Here is a 27,428-nt window from a genome sequence, read left to right as displayed (position 1 = left end):
CGTCTCCTCCTGGAGGTCTGGAGCCGCCTCGCAGTGCTTCCTGCTGGAAAGGTTCAGACAGTCACCGTCACCAGTCACTGGGTGGCTCCATGTAGAATATAGGCTGTTTCACTGTAACATTTATACTATTATTATTATTTATTATTATTATTATTATTATTATTATTATTATTATTATTATTATTATTATTATTCAATTGTTATTATTACAAGCCATAATTTATATTATTATTCTATGGTGTGTGTGTGTGTGTGTGTGTGTGTGTGTGTGTGTGTGTGTGTGTGTGTGTGTGTGTGTGTGTGTGTGTGTGTCGTGACGGGTCGTGTGAGGTGACTGGGAGGAAAAACGTTATTCCATAAAACGTTCACAAGATGGCGGTGGAGTCTTTCCGATTCCACCCTTTCAGTAATGCAGTCACATTCACTGGAGTTCAAAAGTAGAGAACAAAGTATTAATACTTGATTTATTCTGAAATTCTGTTATTTTTTACTGTTCATAATTTGATAGAATATCAGCTGTGGCTATACCACTGCTGTACTAGAATGTCTTTTTTTAAATAACTAGGGCACTTGAACAAAAAACTTTATTTTGTGAAAAACCTTTAAAAACCTTTATTTTGTGAAAAAAAAAACTGAGCAAAATTAGAGAACCATTGTGTCCGAAGTGAAAATTTCAACAAGGTCTGTAGGATTCAAACCTGAATAGGAAGTGTAGAGGCCCTTGCTTTGAATGACTTCAGCACATCTGCACCCACAGGACATCACTAGTTTCTCACACTGCTCTGGTTTGATCTTGGTCCGTTCTTCTTCAGTCTCTTCCACAGTTCAGTAACTGTAGTGGGTTTCTTAGCCATTACTTTGTTGCAAGGGATTTTCCAGATATTCTCTATGGGGTTTGGATCTTGACACTTCCTCTTCCAAATTTAACAGACTTCTTTTTTCCCAACAAAATAAAGCTTTTTGTTGAAGTGCCTTGGTTAGTATGGTTAGTATAGTAGAAGAATAAGAAGAATTTCTTTATTTGTCCCGCAATGGGGAAATTCAATTTTCACTCTATTTTTTCATTTTACACACACACAGGACCGAAATACACACACATGCACAGACAGGACCTATATACATGCAACTAATGGAGAGATGTTAGAGCGAGGGGGCTGCCAGTGATTGGCGCCCCAGGTTCGGTGACATGCTCAACAGCACCTCGGCAGTGCCCGATGAACTGGCACGTCTCCAGCCACCAGCCCGCGCTCCATTCATGGTCCACACAGAGACTCGAATCAGCGACCCTCCGGTTCCCAGCCAAGTCACATATGGACGAGCTACTACCGCCCCGCAAAAAAAGCCTATGTCAGAAGTGGGATTCGAACCCACGCCTCCAGGGGAGACTGCGACCTGAACGCAGCGCCTTAGACCGCTCGGCCATCCTGACGTAGTGGCGCGGGAGAATGGCCCCGATAACTTATTGCAAACTTTGGCTCTTTTGTCTGCCAAAGAGCCCCCTGCCTGCAGCCCCAAGCAGTTGACTATCTTGCCTGCACCTCTGGCCACTCTATTTCCAACATTTACATCAGCAAACCGCCTACCCACAGGATGCCATACAGGCTGTCTGCCATCAGTGAGAATGTGCCTTTTCAAGTCGGTAACGACAACAAACTGCAGTCTGGTTAAGACCCAGGTGAGGATGATGAGCATGCAGATGAGCTTCCCTGAGACGGTTTCTGACAGTCCGTGCAGAAGTTATTTCATTATTCAAACCAATTGTTGCATCAGCTGTTCAGGTAGCAGGACTCAGACGATCTTGCAGGTAAAGATGTCTGCTGACACATGGTCTACAGTTTCGAGGCCGATGAGATGTACTGCCAAATTCTCTGAAACAACTTTGGAGACGGCTTATAGTAAACAAATAAACATTCAATTCACGGGCAACAGCTCTGGTGGCAGTATCCCAGCTGCAGCTCCCTCAAAACTTGCAACATCTCTGGAATTGTGATGTGTGATAGAAGTTCACATTTTAGAGTTGCCTTTCATTGTGACCACCCTAAGGCACAGACACTGTGCAATAATCATGTTGTCAAATCAGCATCTTGAAATGCCATAACTGTCAGGTGGATGTATTATCTCAGCAAAGGAGAAGTGCTCACTAACACAGATTTAAACGCTTTTGTGAACACAATTTGAGTGAAATGGGCATTTTGTGTTCATAGGAAAAGTAAAAAACAACAACAAAAAAACAAACACATCCTACCCGTTTGGTACTTCCTATAAAATAAATCCCTGTGTTTGACTGAGGATATTGGAAACAGAATGTTGTAGATTACCATTTTATATCATATTATTATAATATATATCACCATATTATAATAGTCCTACAGAGATTGAGCAAAAAACATTAAAAGAGCCTAGGCCTACTCAATAAATCATTTGTTTATCATTTAAAAGCATGTTGATACAGCTGTTACTTCTGTGAACCTATGTCTGTTTTGTTTATTTATCATTTGATGTATCATGTAGCTTGAGAAAAAAAACAATTAAAATAAATCTAAAACAAAATCAATAATTTTAAATGAATACATTCTGTGTAAAACACTACGTTCTGTGAGAAATTTGGGAAAGGCACATTATTATTATTATTAATGTCATCTGCCTGTGAATAAAACGACCGATTTTAGAGTCATTTAAAAAATGAAGGGTACAGTTTCACTTAGAATAGCTATCTTTAAACAGTACGATTATTATTATTATTATTATTAAAGGAATATTCATTTTGTTAATTACCACAGTTTTTTCAAGATACATAACAATGAAAGCGCATATTTTACAGGGTAATTATTCTATTTCTTACTGGACCAATTCTTCACACATAAGTGTACACTTCAAATTCTCCCACCCTTTAAACTTTTATTGAAAAATTAACTTTTTTAAATACGTTTTTCGAACTGTTCAGGGTCTGAAACCACATATTGATTATTCTTTTGCTCTGTACTGTTTGTGTTATTGTGTATTTTTGCATTTTATTATCAGTAGTACGTTTAACCTTCCATAGTAGCCTGCTATGTACTAAACACATAAGTTGTCAAGATAATTATTCATTCAGTTTATTGTGTGTGTGTGTGTGTGTGTGTGTGTGTGTGTGTGTGTGTGTGTGTGTGTGTGTGTGTGTGTGTGTGTGTGTGTGTGTGTGTGTGTGTGTGTGTGTGTGTGTGTGTGTGTGTGAGAGAGAGAGAGAGAGAGAGAGAGAGAGAGAGAGCAAGGGAGAGAGAGGGAGAGCGAGAGAGAGAGAGCAAGAGAGAGGGAGGGAGAGAGGGGGGGAGAGAGACAGAGAGAGAGGGAGAGAGGGGGGGAGAGAGAGAGAGCAAGAGAGAGAGAGGGAGAGAGAGGGGGGGAGAGAGAGAGAGCAAGAGAGAGAGAGAGCAAGAGAGAGAGAGAGGGAGAGAGAGATAGGGGTAGTTTGTCCTGCAGCAGGCCTCCAGTCAGTTTGAGACAGAAGCCTGAGGAGATGTTTTGCGTCCCGCATCATTGTCCCGCACCGGGAGGCGATGTGTGACTCCACTGAGCACCGTGATGGGCAGAAGGGGCCCCGGGGCCAATGCAGTGTAGCCGAGGACGCACCCTCTGGTGTCCACCCACAGGAGCAGGGACGGCGCGGCGGTGATGGACTCCTCTGACACGCCGCAGTGAGAGCCATGGATCACTTCTCCCGGAGGAAGCGTGTCGGTCTTCTGAAGCCGCTGCTCAGTCTGTCTCTGGTCTTTGCCTCTTTCCTCATGATCCACAAGCTGAAGCTGGCAGAGAAGGACGGCGTGGGACTTAAACACACGAGGGAGGCCGGTTGGTGCGGCTCCGACTGTTTTTCATTCAAGAAGGGAGCCGTGAAAAATAGTTTGGGGAGCTCAGAGTCTCCAGTGCTTAGCAACGACTCCTCCAACGGGACTCCGGCTTCCTGGGACGCGCAGGTTCTCAACTGCAGCGAGGACGCGTCGGTGAGGAGCCAGGACTGGTTCCGGCGCTTGGACCCGAGATTCCACCAGTTTGTTCTGCACAGACACTGCAGGTACTTCCCCATGCTCATCAACCATCCCGAGAAATGCGCGGATGGAGAGGTGCACCTCCTCATGGTGGTCAAGTCCGTTATCGAGCAGCACGACCGACGTGAGGCGGTGCGCAAAACCTGGGGCAAGGAGCACACAGTGGAGGGGAAGAAAATCAAAACTTTATTTCTTTTGGGAAGCCCGACGACCGGCAAAGACACCAAGAACCTCCAGAAACTGATCGAGTACGAGGACAGGATCTACAGGGACATCCTCCAGTGGGACTTCATGGACACCTTCTTCAACCTGACCCTAAAAGAGGTCAACTTCCTCAAATGGTTCGATATCTACTGCTCCGGCGTCCAGTTCATATTCAAAGGAGACGATGATGTGTTTGTGAATACGCACAACCTGCTGCAGCTCATCGGCTTCAAGCTGGAGGAGCGCAAAGAGGCCGCACTGTTCGTGGGGGACACCATCTCCAAGGCGATCCCCATCCGGAACCGGCAGAGCAAATACTACATCCCCAAAGAGCTGTACGACAAGCCGTACCCCCCTTATGTCGGAGGCGGGGGGTTTCTGATGTCCTCCCCGCTGGCCAGGAGGCTCTTCGTGGTCTCGGAGGACCTGGAGTTGTACCCCATCGACGACGTGTTTCTGGGGATGTGCCTGCAGAAGCTCCACTTGGCCCCAGAGATGCACTCGGGCTTCAGGACCTTTGGCATCACCAGACGCAGGGTGAGCCCCATGAACAGCGAGCCGTGCTTTTACAAAAACCTCATCGTGGTGCACAAACTGAGCGCGCAGGAGCTGATCAGGATGTGGCGCGTGGTGCACAACGAGGGACTGATCTGCGCTCAGAGGGTCTCCGTGTGACCGTGACATGTATATAAAGCAAAAATACTTTTTTTTTTTAAAAAATGCATCACACAAGATGAGCTTTACAACACGCCATACTGAATCTATCGAGTCATGTTTGAGAGAGAGGACAACTATGATTCTTTTTTTAAATAACATTTTTGGCTGATTTCACATTTTCTGTGTCAAAAGTTTTTTTTTTTTTTTCCTTTCCACTGCCCTGCTTTGATTTTCCATTCAGTGAGAGCACACAGCTGCACAGTGTGCACACTGCAGGAATGTTTCATGTCAGGTTTCATCATCAACATGTCAGCCAGTGTTGACACAGTGACATTAAATAAACCACCGGGTTCTGATTTTTAATGTTAAATTCTGATTTCAGTGTGACTCAAAGTGAACTTTTTGGAAACGTTTGGACTCAGCACGCATCATGGATCAAACAACTGCATTCAATCGCTGAGTGATTATTTTGTATAAATGAAATAATAGGATTGTTTTAAGTTAATATATTGTTTTATTCCACCTTGTTATTTTATTTGTCCACGTGTTTGTGATCTGCAGAGGCAGGCTGCAAACAGAAGAAAGTGAAGGGCTGTAATACTGTAGATTAATGTATGATAATGTAAATAAACTGGAGCTCTCTGTAAATACACAATGAATGTTGCAGCATTTGATTCGTATTGACAGGAGAGCAGTACGAGAACAGCACATTACTATAGATAACTGGGAACGCTTCTGCACTCAACTGTGGCCTTTATCAGAACTGCACCACATGTGTTTTTGCATATTATAATGTAGTATATTGTGTTCTATTATATAATATCATGTTAGCTTCATGTGACCCCAGCTCTTATCAGTAACCACATAGGCAACCTTACAGCTTAATGTAGCTTTATTTAAACAAATACAAATACTCCAAAAATAGCCATTTGATTTTGAGATTATTCAGAAAATACTGACGAGTATGCACATAAAAAAAATAAAAAACATCCACTGTTTATAGACTTCATATTAAAGCCAGCGTTCAAACCTATGTCACACCTTATGCATATTATAGTTGTTTCATTAAATTCTACCGTAAGTGTGTTCACGCATTAATAACAGTTTTCTCTACTAATATAACAGCTCACACCTCTGGAGGAATCACAGATTACAATCAACATCGTCCCAAAACACTGAGCAGTAAAACAGAAGCAGTCAGATTATAGCAGAAACGTATTGTTTGTGGTTAAAATGAGTTCATTCGGCAAAAATGAAGCTGTAGAAAAACACATCCCACTGTGAACAGTACATTCGTCTCCATTGTGCTAAACAATTCTGTCGAAGGTCTACTTTGTGTCTCTCGCTGCAGAGCAGACAACTATTTAGCTTTATATAACTATAAGGAGATTGTCAGCAGGAAAATAATTCCGCTTCATCCGTTTTGGCAAAGTGCTACTTCATTCCTTCAAATTCATTTATTTATGATAAGAAATTAAAATACTAATCATGTAAGCGTGTCAGTGTGAAGCTGACAGTAAAGCTCAGTGAGAGTAAACATTCCTCAAGTGTTTCTATCTGGTCAGATGGAAAGACTGATTACATGCTTGATACTATCATGTTAATTGTATTTCTATCCTGGCTTTGACCGCAGAGTTTGTGGTCTAAATACCATTTTAAATAGAATGTTTACATGTAACGGTTAGTTTGCGAGCTTTGTCAAGTCTGATGAGATAACCAAGATGACGTCATCCGGGTTAGCTCATCCACCTAGCAGACAGGGTCTAACAAGAAGTTGTCATCAGGATTTACATCAAATCATACAGCCAGATTTTTGTCACTGACAGGATAGAAACTGATCAGAGTTCAACCGGAGAAGATGAGACAACACCATGCTGTAATGTTTGACGTGAAATATTTCAGATCTGTTCTAAAAGTGCTGATATGCAGGAACACAGGAGTGTGGTGGGTCTTCGCGTTCCTCCTATGGGTGAACCAGTGAACCATGTGTCAGTGCTTCCCTGGTGTGTGTCCTCTCTTCAGGGGGGCCAGAGCTGGGATCCAGCTGCCTCTGCCCAGGGCTCTGCCTCTGGCCCCAACTGACCAGGCCTGCTTGAGCCTGGCTCCACCAGCAGCCCTGCCTGGACACACACGCACACACACACAACAGCATCATCAACAACATCCTTATAGTAGGGCTGCAACTAATGGTTATTAGTTGTTATTATAAGTTGTTTGGTCTCTAAAATTTCAGAAAATGGTGAGAAAAGTCAATCAGGGTTTCCCAAAGTTCAAGATGGCGTCCTCAAATGTCTTGTTTTGTCCATGACTTCAAAATATTTAGTGAACTGTCACAGAGGAGGAGAGAAACCAGAAAGTATTCACATGGAAGAAGCATTTCTAAAAAAAAAGACTCAAACCAAAGTCGTCTATAAGCACAGATGGCAATTCATTTTAGAGTTGACAACTAATCGATTATTCAATTGATCTTTGCAGCTCTAGTTTACAGTAAACCTTTGTAAGAACTGTAACAAAAGGACCCCCACCCTCCTGTTCTTGTGTACTGTTTAGCTGTAAACAAAGCAGCCAGCCTCAGCTGTGCTGTGAGTATAAACGTGAAGTTCATGATGACATCAGCAGCTCCTGGCGATGTGGTCATGTTCTGTCACTGAGTCTCTGAATCACAAGGCTTACTTTCAACAGACAGAAAACTCATTCACTGCAGAGCCGTAGTAGTAGTAGTAGTAGTAGTAGTGGTAGTAGTAGAAGTGTGGATCAGTTGTGCAGAAAGTTGCCTACATTTTCTGCGTTGATTAGTATTAGCATTGAAAAGACACTATTGCCTATTGTGGTCTTTAACAGGACTCGACTGGACCTGGTCTTGGACTTGAGTGGACCTGTTCTAACTACCGTTGCAATAAACGTTTCAAATGTGAGATGTCTGACTGAATTGTAGCTAATATTATTTTTTAACATAAAAAACATATAATATGTGTATATGAGTGCTATCAACACATCTCAAACTGGCTCCACATTGAACAACAACATTAAAATGCGCTATAATGTATTCTTTAATGAACAGAAACAGAAACAGAATATAATATATTAACAACAATGCAACACTGTGAAAGGAACCATTCTGCATTATGTGAATGTGAATATGTTTCCTGAATTGCCCCCCCGGGGACAAATAAAGTTTTTTGAATTTGAATTTGAACTTCAAATACATATTGTTGATATTATCGTTGTATTTGACTTCAGTAACATTATGAATGCAGGACTTTTACTAGTAATTGAGTATTTCAGACTGTGGTATTTTGACTTTGACTTAAGTAAAGGACATGAGTACTTTTTCCACCTCTGGTCACACCTGTACTTATGACGAGTTAACATAAACAAACCCTGACTTGTTTTGATAAAGAAGAGATAACAGTAACACTCAGCTCATCAGCTTTTATCTTCTGCATCCTGTCCAGAACGAGAAGGCGTAATTTCGCTGACATCAACATCATTAAAAATGAGGAAAACCTCAATGAACCTCAGAAATTTAAATAACGGTTTGAATAAACTAATGAATTTCCTGTGAAGCATAGATGCGTGGGTGCATCGTCTCACCAGCTATGAGAAAAAACTACTACACAGAGATGAGATCACAGAATGCAAATTCACCCAAGAGTTGTTGCTGAGAAAAGTCAACCATAAATATGATCACAAAAGGGGTGTGATAATAAAGTGAGCAGTGGTCCTCTGGTGGACGGTTACTACAATAATATAACGTATTCCTATTACAACCCTACTGACGTTAACTGCATGTTTCAGCCACTACCACTCAACATGGATACACAAACACCACCAATTAAATCTCACTATTTCATTTTGGAGTTCTGAGCAGGAAACCGTAGTGGAAAAGCTGCAACGGGAAGCATGGACACTTTGTGCAGCTCCACTCGGGGTGTGAGCAGATGTGTATGAATGCTTTACCTTGTGCTGGCTGGGTTCTCTGGGACACCGCAGTTCTGCGTGAGTTTTGTTTACAGCCCTCCCTGCCCATGAGGTGAGCCTTCCAGGCCTGGAACAGAGACAAAGTAGCTCAGTGAGTTCATTTCTCATCGGAACAGCCACGGGGGACTGTAGGTCCAGTCCAGGTCCCTCCCACTAACACTGTAGTCTTTCATCGGGTCCACGCTCACAGCTCTGGAGTGAGTGAGACCGTTATTCTTCATTCATGTTTAAAGGTGTGAGAGGTGGGAGCCTCCATGTTGTGAGTTGAATAAGTGTCACAGTGCATAATCACTCATATCTTCTCCTATTACGGTAAAAAAGGGTTAGGTGGTAAAGTTCTGAAAACTGTAACTGTGTCATTTTCATGTTAAATCATTAAGGATTTTTTTATTTTGACCAGACAAAATGTTGATACATTATGCTCAGCATCAGCTCAGGTGTCCTTAACATTATTAATTATCATTAGGGTTGCATTAACGCTAAAACAAGTAATGCATCAGGTGTCAACCTCCGGATCTGAGAAATGAAGCCAACAGAAGTGTCAACAACCGCAGTTCCTCAAACGGCCACTTGAGGCCGGCTCCAAAACAGAGCAAATCCCCATAGAGCCCCATGTTAAAATGCCCAACTTTACAGTAGAAATGAACATGTAACAGCCTTGAACAAAAAAACGCTTTTGGTCTCTATAACTAATTTCCACGACAACTGTACGGAGGGTGAATTTTTTATAAGCACAACCATTTAAATTATGTTAAATTTAAGTTATACATAATTAAAGACTGGCAGCTCCGAGTGACAGGTGGTTGCTGACACAGATGGCGAGCACAGACTGCAGGCTTCATTTGGCCCATGTCAGCTCCACCCGTGCTCCTCCTCTTTGTTCGTTTTTGGATAAGTTAGGCGGAGTCTCTGTGACAATCCTAAACCAGCCTCTGCCACCGCAATGCTTCATCACTTCTGGTGATAAATCTGTCAAGTCAAATCATTATTGTTTGGTAAAAGTAGGCAAAACACACATTTGTATAAAGGATTATTACTTTTTTTTCAATGCTTTATCTTCATCTGTTTTTTTCCTGGATTGTCCAATAAGAAATCAGGTACAACAGTATTACATAAGAGGCATTAAGTGATAAATTACCTCTGTCAACCTCTGGTTAAGTTACCCCAGTTATAGGTGATTTTACCTCCACACCTCCCAGAGAACTGGATGTGCAGCAGTTTGTCTGGCTTCAGATAAACAATGACAACAGTCACCAGCATCACTTAATGTCAAAGTGAAGTCTAAAGTTTTGATTCTTGTATCTAAAGTGCTGCTGCAGACTGAAGGTATGGTCAGAATATTTCTTGTGGCTCCTTGAAAGACGAGTTGCATGATTCATTAGACTGCGGAGACGTAACGAAGACAAATGGAAGGCTACGTGGTTTTGGAGGGGCAGAGCTTGTCGTACACCATTTTAAACTTCTCTATCACACAGACACAAAAGGTAAATGGGGATGTAATATGAGCACTGTTAACTTGTAAAAGATAAGAACTAATTTATATTATGTAATATTCAACATTCAGTGTATGCTTCTGTGGTTTGAGTGACCCATTCTGATTACATTTCCTCATTGATACATTGTGTTGATTCATATTGAAATAAGATGACCAGTAAACCTTGTCCTGTTATTTATCAAACATAACACACAGCAGGAAGCTGCTTCATATTCAGCACCCAAAGAATGTAATTATCCTTAACCACCGAAGGTATAACGACTATACTGTCAACAGCTCATCAGGAAATTTGTCTTCATTTCTAAAAGTAAACAGGACTGAGAAGAATGTGATTCAGTGAAACCGGATTTGAAGAAAGTTACATGAGGTTGTAGATGGTCTAACTGAGCAGTTTGGCCTATATAATCCAGGATATAATTACCAGAGTCTTGTGTTTTTTGGTATAATCATGCTGTGATTTGAATTGTGTTAGTGTTTTATGTTGTATGTATGAAACTGTGTGTGATGTGCTGCTGCTGTCTTGGCCCAGGACACTCTTGTAAGGAGATCTTTAATCTCTATGATATTATATGCTCCTCCAGTTTTTGTGTTGATATAGAAAGAGGGAATATAGAAAGTGTGTGAAAACCTACGTCCAAACTACACTTACCACATTCAGCTTTTTCTGCTTCATTTTGCAAAGAAACATTAGATAGCAGAGCATGACCTAAAGCAGTTTTATGAAAATCATATCAAATTCTGCTGAGAAATTCCCATTTCGGTTCTAGCTAACAGAAGGGACACGCACACCTATCTGTTGCTAACACCTCCTGCTCTACATGAATTCCTAATTGTCCTTAATCGTGCTGTTGGTTCTTATGTAACGGTACCGAATCTCACCTTGTCTCCAGGCAGGAAGTTGTTGTGACACAGAGGACAGTGGTTGGAGCCTTTCCCTGAGATAGGGGCTGAAATAGAAAGACGACACCTTTAGGCCACCTGTTAAACACTTACAGAAATAGTCCCTTGAACATGCCAGAGACAATGATAAAATTACAACCGGTTTTGGGTACAATACACCTCTGAGAATATCTGTTAGCTCACTTCTAACCACCACGATGAAGGTTTGGGTAATACAAAAGAACTGTGGAGACATATGGCTGATAACTGAGCTGAGGTGTAAGTCTCTCGCTTCAGGTTAGTCAGTATAGTTACAGTAAACTGCCCTTTCCAACTGTAAAAAACAAGCAGGAGATTCAATGAGAAAAGCTGACCTCAGCTATCCGATGGTAAATACTGGTAACAGGGCTTTTTTACTGTAACCAACACTATGGAAAGTACTGACTTTTCAGTTCTGAAAGGCTACGTTGTTGTGAACACAGAGCATTCAATTCATGTCTTATTAGGGCTTTAACTGTAACCATAGATGATACCTGTCAGGAGACAAATAAATAATATATTAACAGAGATGGACCTGGAGATCTCCAGGTTGTGGACAGCCAAGGTCGAAAAATACATGATACTGCAGAAGTCTGTTTATCCATGAGGTTGGTGAATCAGTGTTCCAGGAAATTAATTCGGAATAAATGTAATGGTTAATCTAAATCTCATGCGCTCTGAGAGAAGGAAGGATAGCTAAATTGCCCAAAATTAAAATGAATACGATAATGGACTGTGGTCAGAAAATGTTGTCAAGGTTTGGTGAGGTGCTCTCTGTAGAGTCTAAAGTCACTAAAGTTGTCTTACAGCAGAACATAGACTCATAGCAAAGGTAAGGTTGGAGATGACACTGACTTTAATGTTTCAATACACAGGCCCTGCTGTGTTGGAAGTGAAGACACAGAGATAATGTTAGTGCTGACCAAAGTGGGGAGGGGAGAGGGGGGTTAGACCTGGGAACAGGACCAGGTCACAGCAGCTTTTAGAAACCACATTTCACAATGACATTGGTTAATTTGAGAGGAATCACTGTGCTCAGTGGATTCACTTGCGAATACGTCCCATGCTTTTGTTGACTTAGTTGAACTTGAGAGTGGGCGTTCTATTGCCAATACCAGAAGAAAATAAACCTCCAAGGGTGAAGAAGACACCAACGAAAATAACTGGAGAGACAATGGGATTCATGAACTTCTATTGGGAAGGGCTCAACCTGAAATCACCAGAGAAATTCAAGAAACGGCAAGAGACACTGTTGTTTATGGCCAAATCATGAACGGGCTATATGACAGTGGTGTAATCTGCACCATGTCCCGACTCCTGCACGCCCTACTCATGCACCAGTCCTCGCCTAAACCAAACAGTGTTTCCAGTGGTATGCAATCGCCAGTTTAAGGACAATAAAGCAGGACAAGAATCAACATACAGCCAAGGTAATCAAAAGTTTTTGCATGGCCGAGCCAACAACCTGACCTCAGTCGAACTGAGCATGTTTTTCTCTTAATGTAGACCCCCCAAAAACAAGCAAGATGTGCAGCTGGCTGCAGAACGGACCTGACAATGCCAGGGAAGACACCAAGTTTCTGCTTCACCCATTCACCCAGTCATTTACTGACCTCATATTTTAATGTTTGTCTTCATGTCAGATGAGGTTGACTTGTCTATTCAAATTCGGTCCGCACCACTAAATTAGAGCTAAGTCAGCACTTTAACCTCGTAGTCCTTGTTTTGGAGTACAGGGACAAAACAAGCGTTTATCATAGTAACATTGTGTGAGCTGTATCTTTTAATGTCACAGCTTTGCCTTCAGACTGGAGTCCAGGTTTATGTATATGTTGCTAAACACAGATATATCTGTGTTAATTTTACATATACTGTATGTTAAATTGGTAAAGTGGCTCTTTTCTTCAGCGGTCGTCATATGACTGTTCACCATAGCTTTGGGCACAAACGATGACATCACGTCCTGTAGATTAATGCTACCTGGAAATATTGTTGTATATATACAAGTTTACAAAGTTGTTACTAGATCTGGTGTCCTTTGCTCCAGAAGGTGCAACAGTAAAGCAATATTTCTGGAACCTAGTTATTTATGTTTCATTCAGTGGGTTTGGTCATATCCTTTGTCACTGAAACATAAAAACGGATAGGTCATTCCAGTCAGTTTTTGTCACATAGAAAATGACACATCATGGGTGATCTGATAGTCTAGAGGTTAAGGCTTGAGATGTCCACAATTCTGACTTGGGCCATTTGTTGCCTTGTCACACTTTACCAGTCACTGTCACTACACTAATAAACAAAATAATCAGAAATTAAAAGATAAAATGCACAATATTCCATTAGACTGCATGGTTTCCATCACTTGAGACATTTTCACAAATGTTCCAGTGGCATGAGGGAGTGAGAACTCACGGTTGCAGGCGGGGCCCTGGACGTGGCGAGTGAGGTCTTCAGTGGCCTCTGAGCAGCGGGGACACTGGCTGAACTTGGACCTGCTGTCACATTCACCCAGCAGGTGCTCTGTGAGGCTGGCTATCTCCACCACCTGTGGACACAAAGCCCTTAAGCTTTATTACTCAGGTGGAGCTTAAAAAAAGAGAACTAACAGCTCTGAAAATGGAACCAGCGTACCTGTCTACATTCATCGCAGCGTCTCAGCATAGGACAGTGTTTCCAGTAGTGAAGGTCCAACCCGTCTTCTGTGAACGACTCATCTCTTTTCCCGCAGAATATACACAAGCTGCAAGATCAGATCAGATCTCTTCAAAGCACTGACCCAAGTGTTGGTACACAAATAAATGATTAAACGCCTCAGCTGGAATAGGACCGATGGTGAAATGTGCACAGAAAACACTCAACATGTGAAATTGGCTGGTATGCTATTCACTGGTTTTTCCATCTTTCTATCATTCAAGTGAATTCTTATAGGTTTCCATCGAGTCATGAGTCACTTACTTGTCCAGATAGTCGATAGATTGTTGGACGTCAATACTGTTGGTTACCTTGTTCTGCGGCTCTTTAGTGACTGCTGAAAATCAAGACGACAGGATGCATTACTGGCCATGAATGCACTAACTGAAAGAAATAGTACAGACTTCACAGAACTGAAAAATCATCTCAAAATGAACAGAGCTTTAGGGTGCACCGTTGTGTTCAAACAGATCTGTATATGTACAAAGGTAATCCACTAAGTGGGCTACAAATCAACACAATTAATATTTACAGTTTGAAGCAGCACGTCATTTGTTGTTGCATGGTTACTGATCGTGATGCACTTTATTCCTCCAGGTTCCTGGTAGAGAGGACTGTTAGCGTCAATGTCAGGCCTTACATATTGCTATTAGGGCCCGACCGATATGGGATTTTTGAGGCTGATGCCAATTTTAGAAGAACAAATTCACCAAATGCAGATATGCCGGTCAATATAGTGAATTTTTAAGCCTGTATGAAAATATACCTTTTATATGTAGATTGTTCACCAATATGACTATGCAAAGTAAAACATTATACATCCAGTGTATTACATTCAGGGGTTAAAACAAGAAACAATTTGTGAGCCTCAAAAGTTGTCAAGGAGGAAATGTGTAAATTTTATAGAATTTAGTATTAGATGATTTTAAAACTGCTCTATTCCTCGAATCAGAAGTTAGAAAATAGCTAAATAAACATCATGTTCAGTATGAGTTATTTGCTGACCATTTTAATACAGAATAAATAAAAATAAAACAAATAGCTACATGACACCATTTTTAAATCATGCACCATTGTATTGTATACAGTAGACCCTAGAGTTTTATTCCTGTTTCAGTGAATGTGAATAACATCAGCTGACGGGAAGGACCCAGGCTGTTGCCTAGCAATGGAATTCCATTAAAAAGGTCTATATTCTGTAAAAATGTTCGTATAGTGTTGCATATAGACCTTTTCAATGGAATTCCATTGGTGAGCAACAGCCTTGGCCCTTGTCCTTGTCAGTTGATGCCATTTACATTCACTGCAACAGTAAATAAACTAGGACACATGTAGAATGTTTACTTACTAACTTTGAAAAGCTCTATAGGAAAACATATACTCCAATACTGATATATTCTCTGTATTAATCTTATATCGGCCAACAGATATATCGGACTGGCTCTAATTGTTATATTGCCTTCAAATTTAACTTTTGTTTGTTATTTTGACTCGCAAAGAAAAGCAAGTGGGCAACAGACAACAAAAGCAGACACTGTCAAGCTCCTTATCTTTGAAAATTGTCAATTATTGTTTTTTTGCATTTCAATACCATGCTCAAAACAAAAAAAAAAGAGTCTAACATTGGATCTCCTGGTGCCTTCAGATGTTCCACTTCTAAACAGTCATATTTGAAGGCATTAGCACTGTGCTCAAAACACTACTTCAGCACTGTGTTGCTGTTTTGTGCCATAAAGAAACATCCCTTTGTGCTTTAAACATCCCAGTTATATAAATATATAATGATGTTTGACTCTGCTAAAGATATCTTTAATTAGGAACTGAAATGCTAAAGTCTGCTGCTTTGGGTAAACATGTACATACGTGTTTTTCCAGCTTTTTGGGACTCAGCTTTGGGAGCTTCTTTCTTCATTTGTCCATTGGTGCTTTCATCCCCTCTCTCCTTCACAAGCAGAAAAGTACAAATCACTAGCCATTACATGAAATGATGTAATGTCAGTTTGATGACGGCTGCACCTACTGTGATTTCTTTCAATGCAGCCAGCTGCTCCTGTAGAGAGTGGATCTCTTCCTTCTCTTTCTGCCCGTCCTGCGATTTTCCTCCCTTCTTCAAAGTCTGGGGGAATCAGGACAAGCCATCAATTTTTCACTTTCATTTTCCTCTGTTTGTTTACTTTCCGAATGTCATTTAAAGATGATTTCACTATTTTCTTCTTTAAATGTTGAACAGCTTAAAGCCCTGCAGTCTCTTGGGGCCACTATGTAATAGGAGGGCTAGTCTCTTAATAACGCCAGACAGAAATTCAACTTGGTCACTGTGTGAGTCACACAATTTATGGTAAAACAATATCACACCATGTCAGCCTACGAACACAAGCTGCTGTTTGTAGTTTCAGCTAACAGCTATCCATTACCATAGTTTGTGTTGATTATATATATATATGTATATACGTATACTATATATAGAAAATGTCCGTAAGGTTTGTTGCAGTCTTACACACAGTTCAGTTGGTGATGACATAATTTATACCATCATAAGAAACATGCATGGATCTGTCATGGAGAATTTACTGAACCACATGAGTAAAATACAGACTGCCTGCCTGGACTTTGGCAGGTAGCTGTGCAACATGACACTCAAAAAATAAAGACACAACGTCATGCAGTCTGTTTTCATCTGCCATGTCTGCAAGACTGTCCACCTACCAGCTGCTGCTCGCTGACTACAATCTGTTAGAAACATTGACAGTGTGAACACACCCTCTGCCTCGCAGTTTGATGCAGACCATTGGAAGACAGTGAATATAGACACATATAAATATCAAAAATGTTACATTTTGTTGAAATAGAAAAGAAGATGTCTTTGTTATATTATATCCTTTCTGTAAGTTTTAATAAGAGATGGCTTTGCTGTGAAGAAAAAGACACTTCTTGCCTGAGTGTCTAGCAGCTTTCCATCAATCCTGGCGAAACCATCAAAGAGGGTTTTGAAGAGGAAGCTCTTGCGTGCAGCAGCATCGTTGGTTGGAAGGTAGCGGAGAACAGTAGCTCCATGCTGCTGGTACACGGATAAGATGACGCGCACTGCCAGCTCTCGGACCGCTGAAGCATTGTGCTCCAAGGCTGCTGAACAGAACTAACAGAGGAGACACCTTTATTGGAAAAAGAAATGCTTTTGTAGTTGTTCAACTGCAAGAGAGATTTCATTTTGAAAGATGAACGACAGACACTAGACATTGACCTGGGGGCTCAGCTATTGCACTTAGTCATAATAAACCTTAGTGGATCACCAGTATTAAAGTATTTCCAAGATCTGCTATCGTTCTTTTTGGATCTCATTTCCAAAAGGTTCAAACGCTTGTGATTAATCCGGGGGATGTTGCAACAGACACCCAGTTCATATACTGCAAATTAAAGTGCTTTCATCAGAGCGCCACAGGCTCAATCACGGTCATGTAATCTCATTCTGAGATGGATAGTGACTAACAGACATTTATTTACATGAAAATATAAAAATTATAAATAATTTAAATAACTGCGTTACAGTCAGTTTTCTGAAGGGACCTGATTTCATAAACATCATTGGGGGTAGGGGATCAGGGAAAGCTATGAAGCCATTTCGTGGCCATGGCAACTGTTTGGTAACCAGATGTCTCATCTACGTCGCACACAAGGGTGACACTGACTTCAGACTGTCACTAGCGAAGGATGAAAGGAGAGGTTATTGCATGTAGCGTGCATCATTTTATTAAAAAGTGTCATTTAAATCTCTATGATTCTAAATAACTTGTTTTCCAGTGCTGAACTTTTGACTATATGTAAAACTCACATGCAAGCATTCCAGAAATACTACAGAAAACTACAGTTACAACCATGTTATTACAACGATGTAAACTCTGTCTGATTTCCTGTTAACGTCTTTCGGTAAACTTGTACTACATGACATGGAAACTTTAGCCACTTTCAACAATAAATTAAAAACCTTACTTTGAAACTTTAAGGCACATTTTCTAACTTCTTTAAAAAACTTTGAGAAACTTGTTAGACCATTGAACTGCACTGAAACAATTTCAAACTGATCTTCGTTATGTTTTTAGATGTGCATTTCTGAGCCTTGTGTAAGACAGTTAAAATCCTCCCTGTTTGAAGTGAAGTGCAATATAGTTGACTTTGGTTTTCAACAGATAACAGTCAAAACAAAAGCAACATTGTTGAGGAAGTCCTTTGAGGTAGATGCAAATCATGATTTAAAAAGAGTCCATTATGTGGCATCATCTTAGTGAGGAGAGTGAATCCCACCAGAGAAGAAAATTAACATCCAGAAGGAAACTGTGTACAAAGGACACCCATCCCTCACCCATTATTCTCTGTTGTCTCAGCAGACCACTTCTCATTTTAATTACAGGAAATTCAATAACCCTGTTTTTTCACTCTGGCTGCCGCTGTGGAGCAGATCACCCAGGTAACAGTTGGGGGGGAGGAAAAATGCTGAAAATATAGCTGAGCTGACACGGTGGAGCTAACACCAGGACCATCAGCAGATCTAATAGAACAAGACACCAGCAGAGCGTTCATTGGTGAATTTAAGGATGCGGTCAGCTACCAAGTTTCCTGAGTGTATTAAATTAATTAAAAGATATGACCTGTGTCTACCACCAAACCAAAAGTACAATCATGGTATCTGCGATTTATATCGGTGAGGTTAACTCTGTAGAGATGTGAAAACATCTATCTCTATCACTGTTACATTATAAAGATCTAAATATGTTTTTCTGTCCACTGTTGCGTTTACTAGGCAAATAAGTTGCTGTTGCATACATCCTGTCAGGGGAATGAACAGGGGTGCTGTGTATGGCACAGTAACTGATGAAGGCAAAAGACTGATTAAATATATATTATATAGTCGGTAAAGTCAGTTATAAGTCAGAAGGTGACGTGCATATTGTTGATTTTAAGGAGTGATTAAGAATATTCAATAGTCGGTCAAATTTGCCAGATCAGTCTCTGTAATAAAGTTTACTGCAGTGACCAAGTATTCTGATGTTAAGTTCCCTGTGTTTTTCTTCATATTCTATACTTTATTTGTGCGCTGTTTTCATGTTGAAAATGGTTATGGGTGTGGTTATGCTGGGTGTGATAAAAGACGTCACTCCCGGCTGTGAAAAGGACTTTCAAAGTGACAGGCTTAAAAAGGTATGGACACATTTTCAAAACTTTTGTCGATTCACCAGAGTTTCACATCGTTCCAGCATATGGACATGCACTATTGTTTTGGGGGATCCATTCAACACCAGCTGAGACTGAGACCAGCGCTGGCAGGTCCTTCCTACCAAACCTACCTCAGCCTATTCTCTCTGGTGTTTGAAAGCAGCCCTTATGTGTGTTTTCCCCTTCAGCTCACTTCAGGTTAGGAATATTGATAAAAGCCATAGATTTAAAACCCTAGACAAAACTAGTTTGTAACACAAGTAGCTGCCTTGAACCTCCTGCACTTTCTAATTTTTCTTCAAACTGTTTAATGTTACATCCAGGAGAAAAGGTAAGCTGCAGAATAAAGCACAGCTCTGCTGTCACGTCTCAATCAGACTGGAACTGTTTCCCAGGCAAACATGGGAGGAAGCCAATGCAAAGAAAGGGACAGGCGCTGAGCTAGCATGCACCAACATGCAAACACAGGCCACTCAATGCCACCTGTGTGGCTTTGGGTTGAGATGGCGGAGAATCTCAGAGGACAAACCAAACAATTTGCTCTGGCTGATAAAAGAAGTGCAGAGTCAAGAGGAGGGCTGAGTGATGGGGGATGGGTGGAGGAACGCTCGTAAACGGGAGTCAACAGTGGATAGTTTGCACGTAGATATTAGGTCACTTCTGGAAACTAGACGAGTACAGGGGAACGAAAGTGGACGGCAGTGATGACAACACTGACTGCAATGGAAAATGAGCTTGATGGATACCTACTTGTATAGAACTTAAACTGTATGTATCTCTATGGCGTACATGTGCTATCCTGTTTCAGAGGATATGCTGCTATTTCCAGATTGGAAAGACACGAAATTGACACTGTGCCAAAAAAAAAGACAGCAGTAGTTGTTAACAGCTCAAGTATAGAACCTGTGGCAACTGAAAACCACAGTGGCACTTTTTGTTCCAATGTCCCAAAAGTCTCACAGTACACAGGCCAATGGCTGCTGTGCTTGGAGGTTTTTTCCCTCAATATAATGGAATAATTATCTCATTATCTCAAACATTAATACCAAAGCTGCTCTTGACTTCCAGATCGATTGATCAAGAGATCATTAACTTGTGATCTTGGGCCAAAAGGTAATAGATAATTGCAACCACGGCCACTCTCTGCATCTTCTGTATCAGTGACTAAAAGAATTCACATTCATTATTTAGGACATCGACATCACAAGAAAACGGATAGGTGCATTTAGCATCATTTAGTTCTTTTACCGTCATGACATTGTCCACGTTGAAGCCAGAGCTCTCTGTACCCAGTTCAGCCAGAAGCTTCTCCAGCAGCTCGGCCTGACTCTGAGCCAGACGAGAGGGGAAGTTAGACCTGAAGGGCTTGACTAGCTCACCGGGGATTACCTGCAGGGCACGTACATCCTTCAGAGCAGCAATTTCCTAAAAGATCACAAGAAAGAGACAATGAATTCCATTGTGAACATACAGAATGCACCTTTAGTTTAAATTAAGTAGTATGTGCAAAACATGTGTGATGCTACTCAGGGTGATCCGTCATTCAACACTAGAATCTGTTAGAGAGACAAGTCCTGACACAGAATACAAGTGTACAATTAAAGTGAGACGGAAGATGGCTCTGTGGCTTTTTTAGCAACATCAGGTGAGTGGAATGTACGTCGGAAAAATGGGGGGCACACAATACACATACACGCGCGCGCACACACACAGAGAAAAAACTTAGAATTTGTCCTCACAAAGAGGCATTCAGTCATCACTACAACGAGCTCTGCACAGATGCAAAAGGGCCGGGCGATGATTTCAGAGGGCTGAGACTTGAGGTGATGACCTGCACAACTGGGGCATAAGATGAACTCATTGAAAGAGAACACACACACACAGACACAGACACTGTGTTCACACAGAGTTAGACATCACTCAATTCACAAGCCCAGTAACACTTCCCGGTCTCAACCACGAGTGCATGTGACAGCACCGTCCTTAGGGTCGCAATTAAAGTTTGTGTAAAGCAATAATAGAAGTGGGATCTGAGTTTGTCACAATATAGAAATATGTGTTATTAACCACCTAGACAAATTTTACTTAAATTAAATTAAAATATCCTCAAAATCATTCAAACTAAGCAGTACTCTACTCTGAAATGCCACTGGAGGTGCTGAAACCACGCCCACTCGCCTCTCTCGACTGTCAGTCAAAAATGGATTCTTCATCTAGCCAAAGGAAGATAAACTGACACTTGTATAAGTTTGATATCATTCTATTGCAATGCACAACTGTCAGAAAAACCTGCCAACATTATGAAAAGGAATTGATAAGCTCAGAGGCTTACGATCAGATTCCAATGTGTTGCTAGTTTTCAGCTGGAACTGGTTCCTGGTTCCCATCCCTATTGTCTTGCGTATTACATAATCACTGTATTGGGATACCATTGTTATCGTGGGCCATGTATTGAATCATGATTTACCCTGTGATTCCCAGCCCTAGTCACAATAGAAACAAGACATCACAAGCTCCTTTGAAAGAAGAAAAGAAGAAGAAATGTAATAAACACACTATAAATCCACTTGATTAGGATGGATTATGAATAATGGAAAGCCTCACAGCAAGGTTAGTCGTGGCTCTTAAGCTCTTAGAGGCAAAAAAAAACACAGACCAACAAAACTGTCTTAATGTGGGAAATGAAGTCGAAGATGCAGGCAACCTTCTGAATTAAACAAACACAGTCATCATACAGACACACTTCTTTCTACCTGCAGTATACAGTGTATAGCGTCATTACAAAGATGACGGTATAAAAACAACATCACTCCACTTTGAAACAACAAACAGCATCCTTGGCTATGACTTAACATTTTTTTTGGTGGAAGGGGAAAAAAATGAAATGTTGTTTGGTTTAACATAGTCTTATGGAAGAATGTCTGTTTGAACCTTTTTGGGGTGTTGCAGAGTCATCTAGTACAGTAGAGATAAAGAAGAATGCTCTGATAAAACCTCTACCCGCAGAGATAGACCAATGGTTTTCAAAGTTTGCCTTTGGAGGAAAGTTGGATCCTCCTGTTTGCTCACTGTGGGCTGTGCAAATAACCTTTCCAATCATTGCTGTAAATGCAGTGACTAAAAGGAACAAAACGTGCTCTATTGAACCAAAGCCATTATCTGTGTTTACATGCACAGAAACCTCCAGTTAAGCATGCACATTAACAATAATCCGACAGGTGCATGTGCGTCACTGCCAGTGAAGCGTTTGTCTACTATGCTTATGAATCATAACAATGACATGGAGGTTATTCATGACCGTGCTTACAGGAGGAATTCAGTCTCAGGATTAGTAAATTAATCAATTAACAGATCGACGACGAATTAATTAGTCGTTTCAGTCATTTTATTCAAAGAGAGAGAGGGGAAACACCTGAGGAAACTGGAGAAAAGCATTTTCTGACAGAAAGGTAAAGCGTTGAAAATATTCTAAATAAAATTTGCAATGCATCATCTCCAGTTCCTCACACTCGGCGCAGTGTCTAATGGTCGTGGAAATGCGTGTGCCACTACCTAAAGCGCCAGAAGGTACGCATTTATTTTCCTTATTTTTACATTTAATCTAAATAAAGCAGGTATCTCTGTGAGTCCGTCTTTACGTGACTCAAGAGAAGTTCATTTAATCTACTTCACACTTGGTGGATATATGGTGCAGACCCAATTACATACTTTGTGTTGAATTTGTTATAATCTGGCCAAATGGTGGCACTATAACATTGGGGCCTGTAACTTTTGAACTATAAGTGTCAAACTAATTCATTTTTTTCCCTGGAATCTGAGGGACCAGACAAATCAATCCATAAAAGCCACACCCATTTGCATCCCAATCCATTTCCCCCCATTTTGAATTGTTTCCTAATCTGTTTTTTTGCTACTCCTCTTCCTTTTGAGCAATCATCACCAAATTTTGTCAAACACTTCTCTGGACCAAACTTTTTCTGATTTTTCGTGTTCCATTCAGTTTTGCTATAGCTCAGAGTTTGCTCATAGAGTTTGGCTTATATTACAAAACATGGCATATCTCCTGAACACTTTGTGCGTTGGCAACCACATTTGGTTAACATGATGTCTAAGTGGCCACAAATTTGGTGAACGGTTAAAACGGACACGTCCCCAAACATACTGCAAGCGGTAACACCAGGAGAAGGACAAGCAATCGGCATGCACTGAACAGGCAAACTCCGAACAGGCCTTACACTAGTCCGCCTAAATGTTGTAATGATGGGATGATCAAGGTCTACAAGAAGATTCATTATAAAAGGAGCAGTGTCTCCTAGTATTTAAACATTTGTTTACTCAAACTGCACTGATTCGCTTCAACTGAACTGCTGATCAGAGTGATTACTCTCACCAAATGCATTCAGCATGTAGAATCGGCGACGGAGCCTTTAGATGTGTAATCACAGCTCCTGAATTCTTAATGTAGTTTTGTCATTTTATAGATTTTAATATTCTCCATCAGACTTTTTTTCTCTATTCTTTCCATCTTTGCACTGTAGCTGTAATCTCTTCTTTTCTATGGCCAGTCTCAAAGCTTTCAGCTCAACAGGCTTCAGTCTGTCAAGCTGTGGACATTTGACCTTTCTTCGGCGTATGGATCAGGGCAGTAAGACAACGCTGGATCATTGGTTATCTCTGTGTGATGAGTCTATGAGCACTTCGAGGTACTCTTTCTGGGCACTCTCTATATTCTTACTCCTCCGACTTTCCTTTAAAAAAAATTCATTTCATTTCATTCACTTGTATGTATTTAATTGTATGTATTCTTGAGTTTTTATGGTCGATAATTTATTTTGTGGGTACACAGTATTGGTATTGGTTTCATCATGCTGTTCTGGTAACTGTTCCACCCTGAGAGAGTTGTATAGGGCGGACTCATGGGACAGGGAGGTTACTTCAAAATATCAGGAGTTTCCCCCTAATGGTTTGTGTAGGAACTGAATAGCAAGACATCACTACAGCTTCAACCATAAAAAAGAGATCACCACTGTGTTTTACACAAGGGAAGATGGTGGAGCGGGTGAAAATCATCCTCTCTCCGGTCAAAGCAAAGTTGCTTGTGAGGCACAGGACAGGCTGACAGGAACTCAAGGGGTTAATAGAAATCGACTGGTGCCAAATAAATAAACAATAACCCAAAACAACACCTGTATGAAGGCATTGGCCGTGCCCCGGAGGCGGCCGGCCGAGTCTCCTGTCCTGGCCAGCAGGTTGGGCCATGTCTGATCCATGCAGTAGGTCAACTCCGCCCGACCCAGCCCCAGACCTGGGATCAGCTGGCTCAGCAGTAACCGCAGCAACTTCAAGGAGGCGTGGAAAACCTGAGGAGGAGGCAGTGAACGTTTAGCTCCAAACTTAATGGGCTCTCCAAGAAAAGCTAGCACCAAGGTGATGTCAATTAGCAGAGAGGCTAGACTTGTAAATGTTTAGTTTGAGTATGCAGATAGTGACTTACACATCCACCAGACAGTGGAGCCTGTTTGTTTTTTCCAGGTCAATTCAATTACCAGTGCATTATCAATATAATGTTTACAGGTAGATTTAGAGTTGAAAGACTTTAAGTAACATTCAGCGCCAGGGTCTTGATGACGTGACATGCAGCCAGAGAAAGGTGTATTTAACGTGATCTAAAGTGCGAAGCATCACATTCACCAGTTGACTTCTTAATGGAGCATTCTGTGTATCAATGTGGCCAGGAAAATAAATTACTAGAATTATTGCAGCACTACTCTTTTCATATCCATACAGGCTGTAGTCTACTTCCAGAGATGGGTTACAAGGCCATCCTTGTCAAAACTGTTTGTTTAAGGAAGCCGGCTCTGGGAGCGGGAAGTCAGGTTGCGTATGGGACAGGGGGAGCATTGTTAGGGGAGGGGGTGCTTCTGATTTTACTACATGAAGGTTAGTTCTGTTTGTAACAGGAATCAGAGGAAAGGATTTATAGTAAACATATACATAACATCGTAATACTGGCAGCAGTTTCTGCACATTCACACACACACACACACACACACACACACACACACACACACACACACACACACACACACACACACACACACACACACACACACACACACACACACACACACACACACACACACACACACACACACACACACACACACACACACACACACACACACACCGGGTCAATTGTCTTTAAAGGACATGACTCACAGAGGACACTTTGTCCAGGAGGGCCTTCTTGACCAGGAAGACTGCAGCTCTCATCATGTTTCTCAGCTCCTCCCTGGGGGTGGTAGGTGATAGCTCCAAAAGCTTGTTGTACACAGCCATGAGAGCATCCTCTCTATGGGACCAGGTTTTGGAATAGGCCCCAGCCACCTGGAAAAGATTAACCAAGGGGTGGCAACGATATCAAAAATATCCATAATGGGGGTATTGCAGCCGATTTCTTTTGGACAGAGATTTGTATATATGCTGTGTACTGTATAGAGATCATATATCATGGACCCATATGTCTGCCATTATACGTTTATTAACAAACATTTTTTATAAGGATCCCTGAAAACTGTGTTAATATTTTATTATATATTCTACTATTTTAATATTTCTTATACTATCAACGCATCAAATGTCATGAAAAATTTGGACGCTCAACCGAACTATGGCTACGTTTCAAATCCCATACTTCTTCTATTTACTTTTAGTACTTTTACTGCAGCTGCTCTTACGAAGTATGTACTGTTACATGCAGCATGCATACAATTGGATCATACCACTCCTTTATAACATGAGCCTTCAACTTTTACCCTCTGGCTCATACATGCTACAAAATATTGTGGGTCAGAATGGCCAGAAAAGCAGCTGATTACTTTGGTCTTTCATCCCATAAATGAAGCAGCTGTTGGCAAATGTTTTCAGCAAAAAAAAAGAAAGTGAAAGATACCTGCCCAGCACCACATGGCAGACATGGCGGAGGTAGAAACTAGCTGAAAACTGAGCTGAGCGTCTATCTGCTACAGAGTTGGATACTTTTCTTAAAGCAGAGTTATAGATTCATTAGTATACCTGTATTGTGAATTGTATTCTCTTCGGTGGACAATCTATGTAATGATGACACTTTGCGTTTACTCAAACATGTCTTTGGTATTGTAACTTGCTACATGCTGAAGCATCTTGTTACCTATACATACAAATGTATCTGGGATTGGTCTGGTGTTGTTGCTGCAATTTGGTCTGGCTGCACAAGTTCTAATACTGGTGTAGGGAACAACACTGGGGGCTGTTTATTTTTCTTCACACCACACTGTACATTCTGTAGGCCAGACTAATCTAGGAGCCCTAAAATAGAGCAATACTAACCGTCTTATATATAACGATACTATATGTAGAAATAAAAACACTGGAGAAAGTAAAAGCCCTAGTTAGTTTGTTTTTTCACATTTTCTTTCTTACCAGGCTTTCTCCATAGACCTCTATTGGGAGGCCAGCCTCTCGCTGGGCTTTCTCCGTCAGGGGCTCTGGCTCTCCGCTTGTGTCAGGGCTGTGTGGGGTCTTTTTGGGATCAAACAGGGAGGAGTGCTGTTCTGCAGGGCTGACAGTGGCCTCCACAGGCCGCTCTTTCCTCTGAAGGGCTGGCAGCGGCCTGTCATCATTAAAAGGCACACTGGTATCCTGTCAGCACAAGACAACAACATATTTAACGATTGGAATATGATATTTGTACATACATTATACAAGTTTCTTTTTATCGCTAATTTAATTCATATGTACGCTATATTAATTTCAAAATAATAATTTTCTCGGTTCAAAGGCTCAAGGAAAGTGATCTACACTTTCAAGGATGTCACTCAGAGTCATCTCTACCCTTGTTCTTTTCCCCAACTCTCACTAGCATGTGATCGCTGAATAGGTCGATCATTCAACATAATGATGACAATGAATGTTTAACCCCATCTATACAGACCCAGAGCCAACTGGCAGCCTTCTGCCTCGTACAAGGCTCAAAGCCCTGCCTTGAGGCCAGGTTGGCAGCCGCTGGAGTCAGCCAACTGTTGCACGCTTTTAATTAAATAGTGAAACCCAAACCTGCAGTAGGGCCGGTCTCAGTAGGTGGTGAGTAAAGCATAAAAGCCCCCACTGGTCATAATCTCCCTGTGCGCTCCATGTTCCATCACTACAGAGGCTTAAGGCAGGAGGCGTGTTCTCAAGGTGCTGCAGCCTTAGTTGGTTATTTTACAACA

General features: G+C 41.3%; 2 protein-coding genes across 2 annotated transcripts in view; one reads left to right on the top strand and one right to left on the bottom strand.

Annotated features, from left to right (window-relative positions):
* Positions 1-3,683: 3,683 nt before the first annotated feature.
* b3gnt7l (UDP-GlcNAc:betaGal beta-1,3-N-acetylglucosaminyltransferase 7, like) lies at positions 3,684-5,010 on the top strand (the record flags this gene model as incomplete). The annotated part of the gene is made up of 1 exon (XM_083920663.1): positions 3,684-5,010. The coding sequence occupies one exon, from the start codon at positions 3,684-3,686 to the stop codon at positions 4,902-4,904; it is 1,221 nt and encodes a 406-aa protein (XP_083776789.1). The 3' UTR covers positions 4,905-5,010.
* Positions 5,011-5,802: 792 nt separating this feature from the next.
* Positions 5,803-27,428, bottom strand: part of cep104 (centrosomal protein 104) — a 31,659-nt gene continuing 10,033 nt past the window's right edge. The window contains exons 10-22 of the mRNA XM_083920599.1: positions 26,641-26,859; positions 25,399-25,566; positions 24,366-24,539; positions 20,428-20,604; positions 16,907-17,107; positions 15,992-16,087; positions 15,835-15,913; positions 14,236-14,308; positions 13,912-14,020; positions 13,693-13,825; positions 11,242-11,309; positions 8,847-8,934; positions 5,803-7,006 (exon numbers count right to left, since the gene is read on the bottom strand). Of these exons, the coding sequence (XP_083776725.1) occupies positions 6,876-7,006; positions 8,847-8,934; positions 11,242-11,309; positions 13,693-13,825; positions 13,912-14,020; positions 14,236-14,308; positions 15,835-15,913; positions 15,992-16,087; positions 16,907-17,107; positions 20,428-20,604; positions 24,366-24,539; positions 25,399-25,566; positions 26,641-26,859 (1,716 nt within the window). The 3' untranslated portion in view covers positions 5,803-6,875. The remainder of the gene's footprint in view (positions 7,007-8,846; positions 8,935-11,241; positions 11,310-13,692; positions 13,826-13,911; positions 14,021-14,235; positions 14,309-15,834; positions 15,914-15,991; positions 16,088-16,906; positions 17,108-20,427; positions 20,605-24,365; positions 24,540-25,398; positions 25,567-26,640; positions 26,860-27,428) is intronic.

This window comes from Echiichthys vipera, assembly GCF_963691815.1.
Source record: "Echiichthys vipera genome assembly, chromosome: 9".
Lineage (NCBI taxonomy): Eukaryota > Metazoa > Chordata > Actinopteri > Perciformes > Trachinidae > Echiichthys > Echiichthys vipera.
This window is presented reverse-complemented; position numbering and strand designations above follow the sequence as displayed.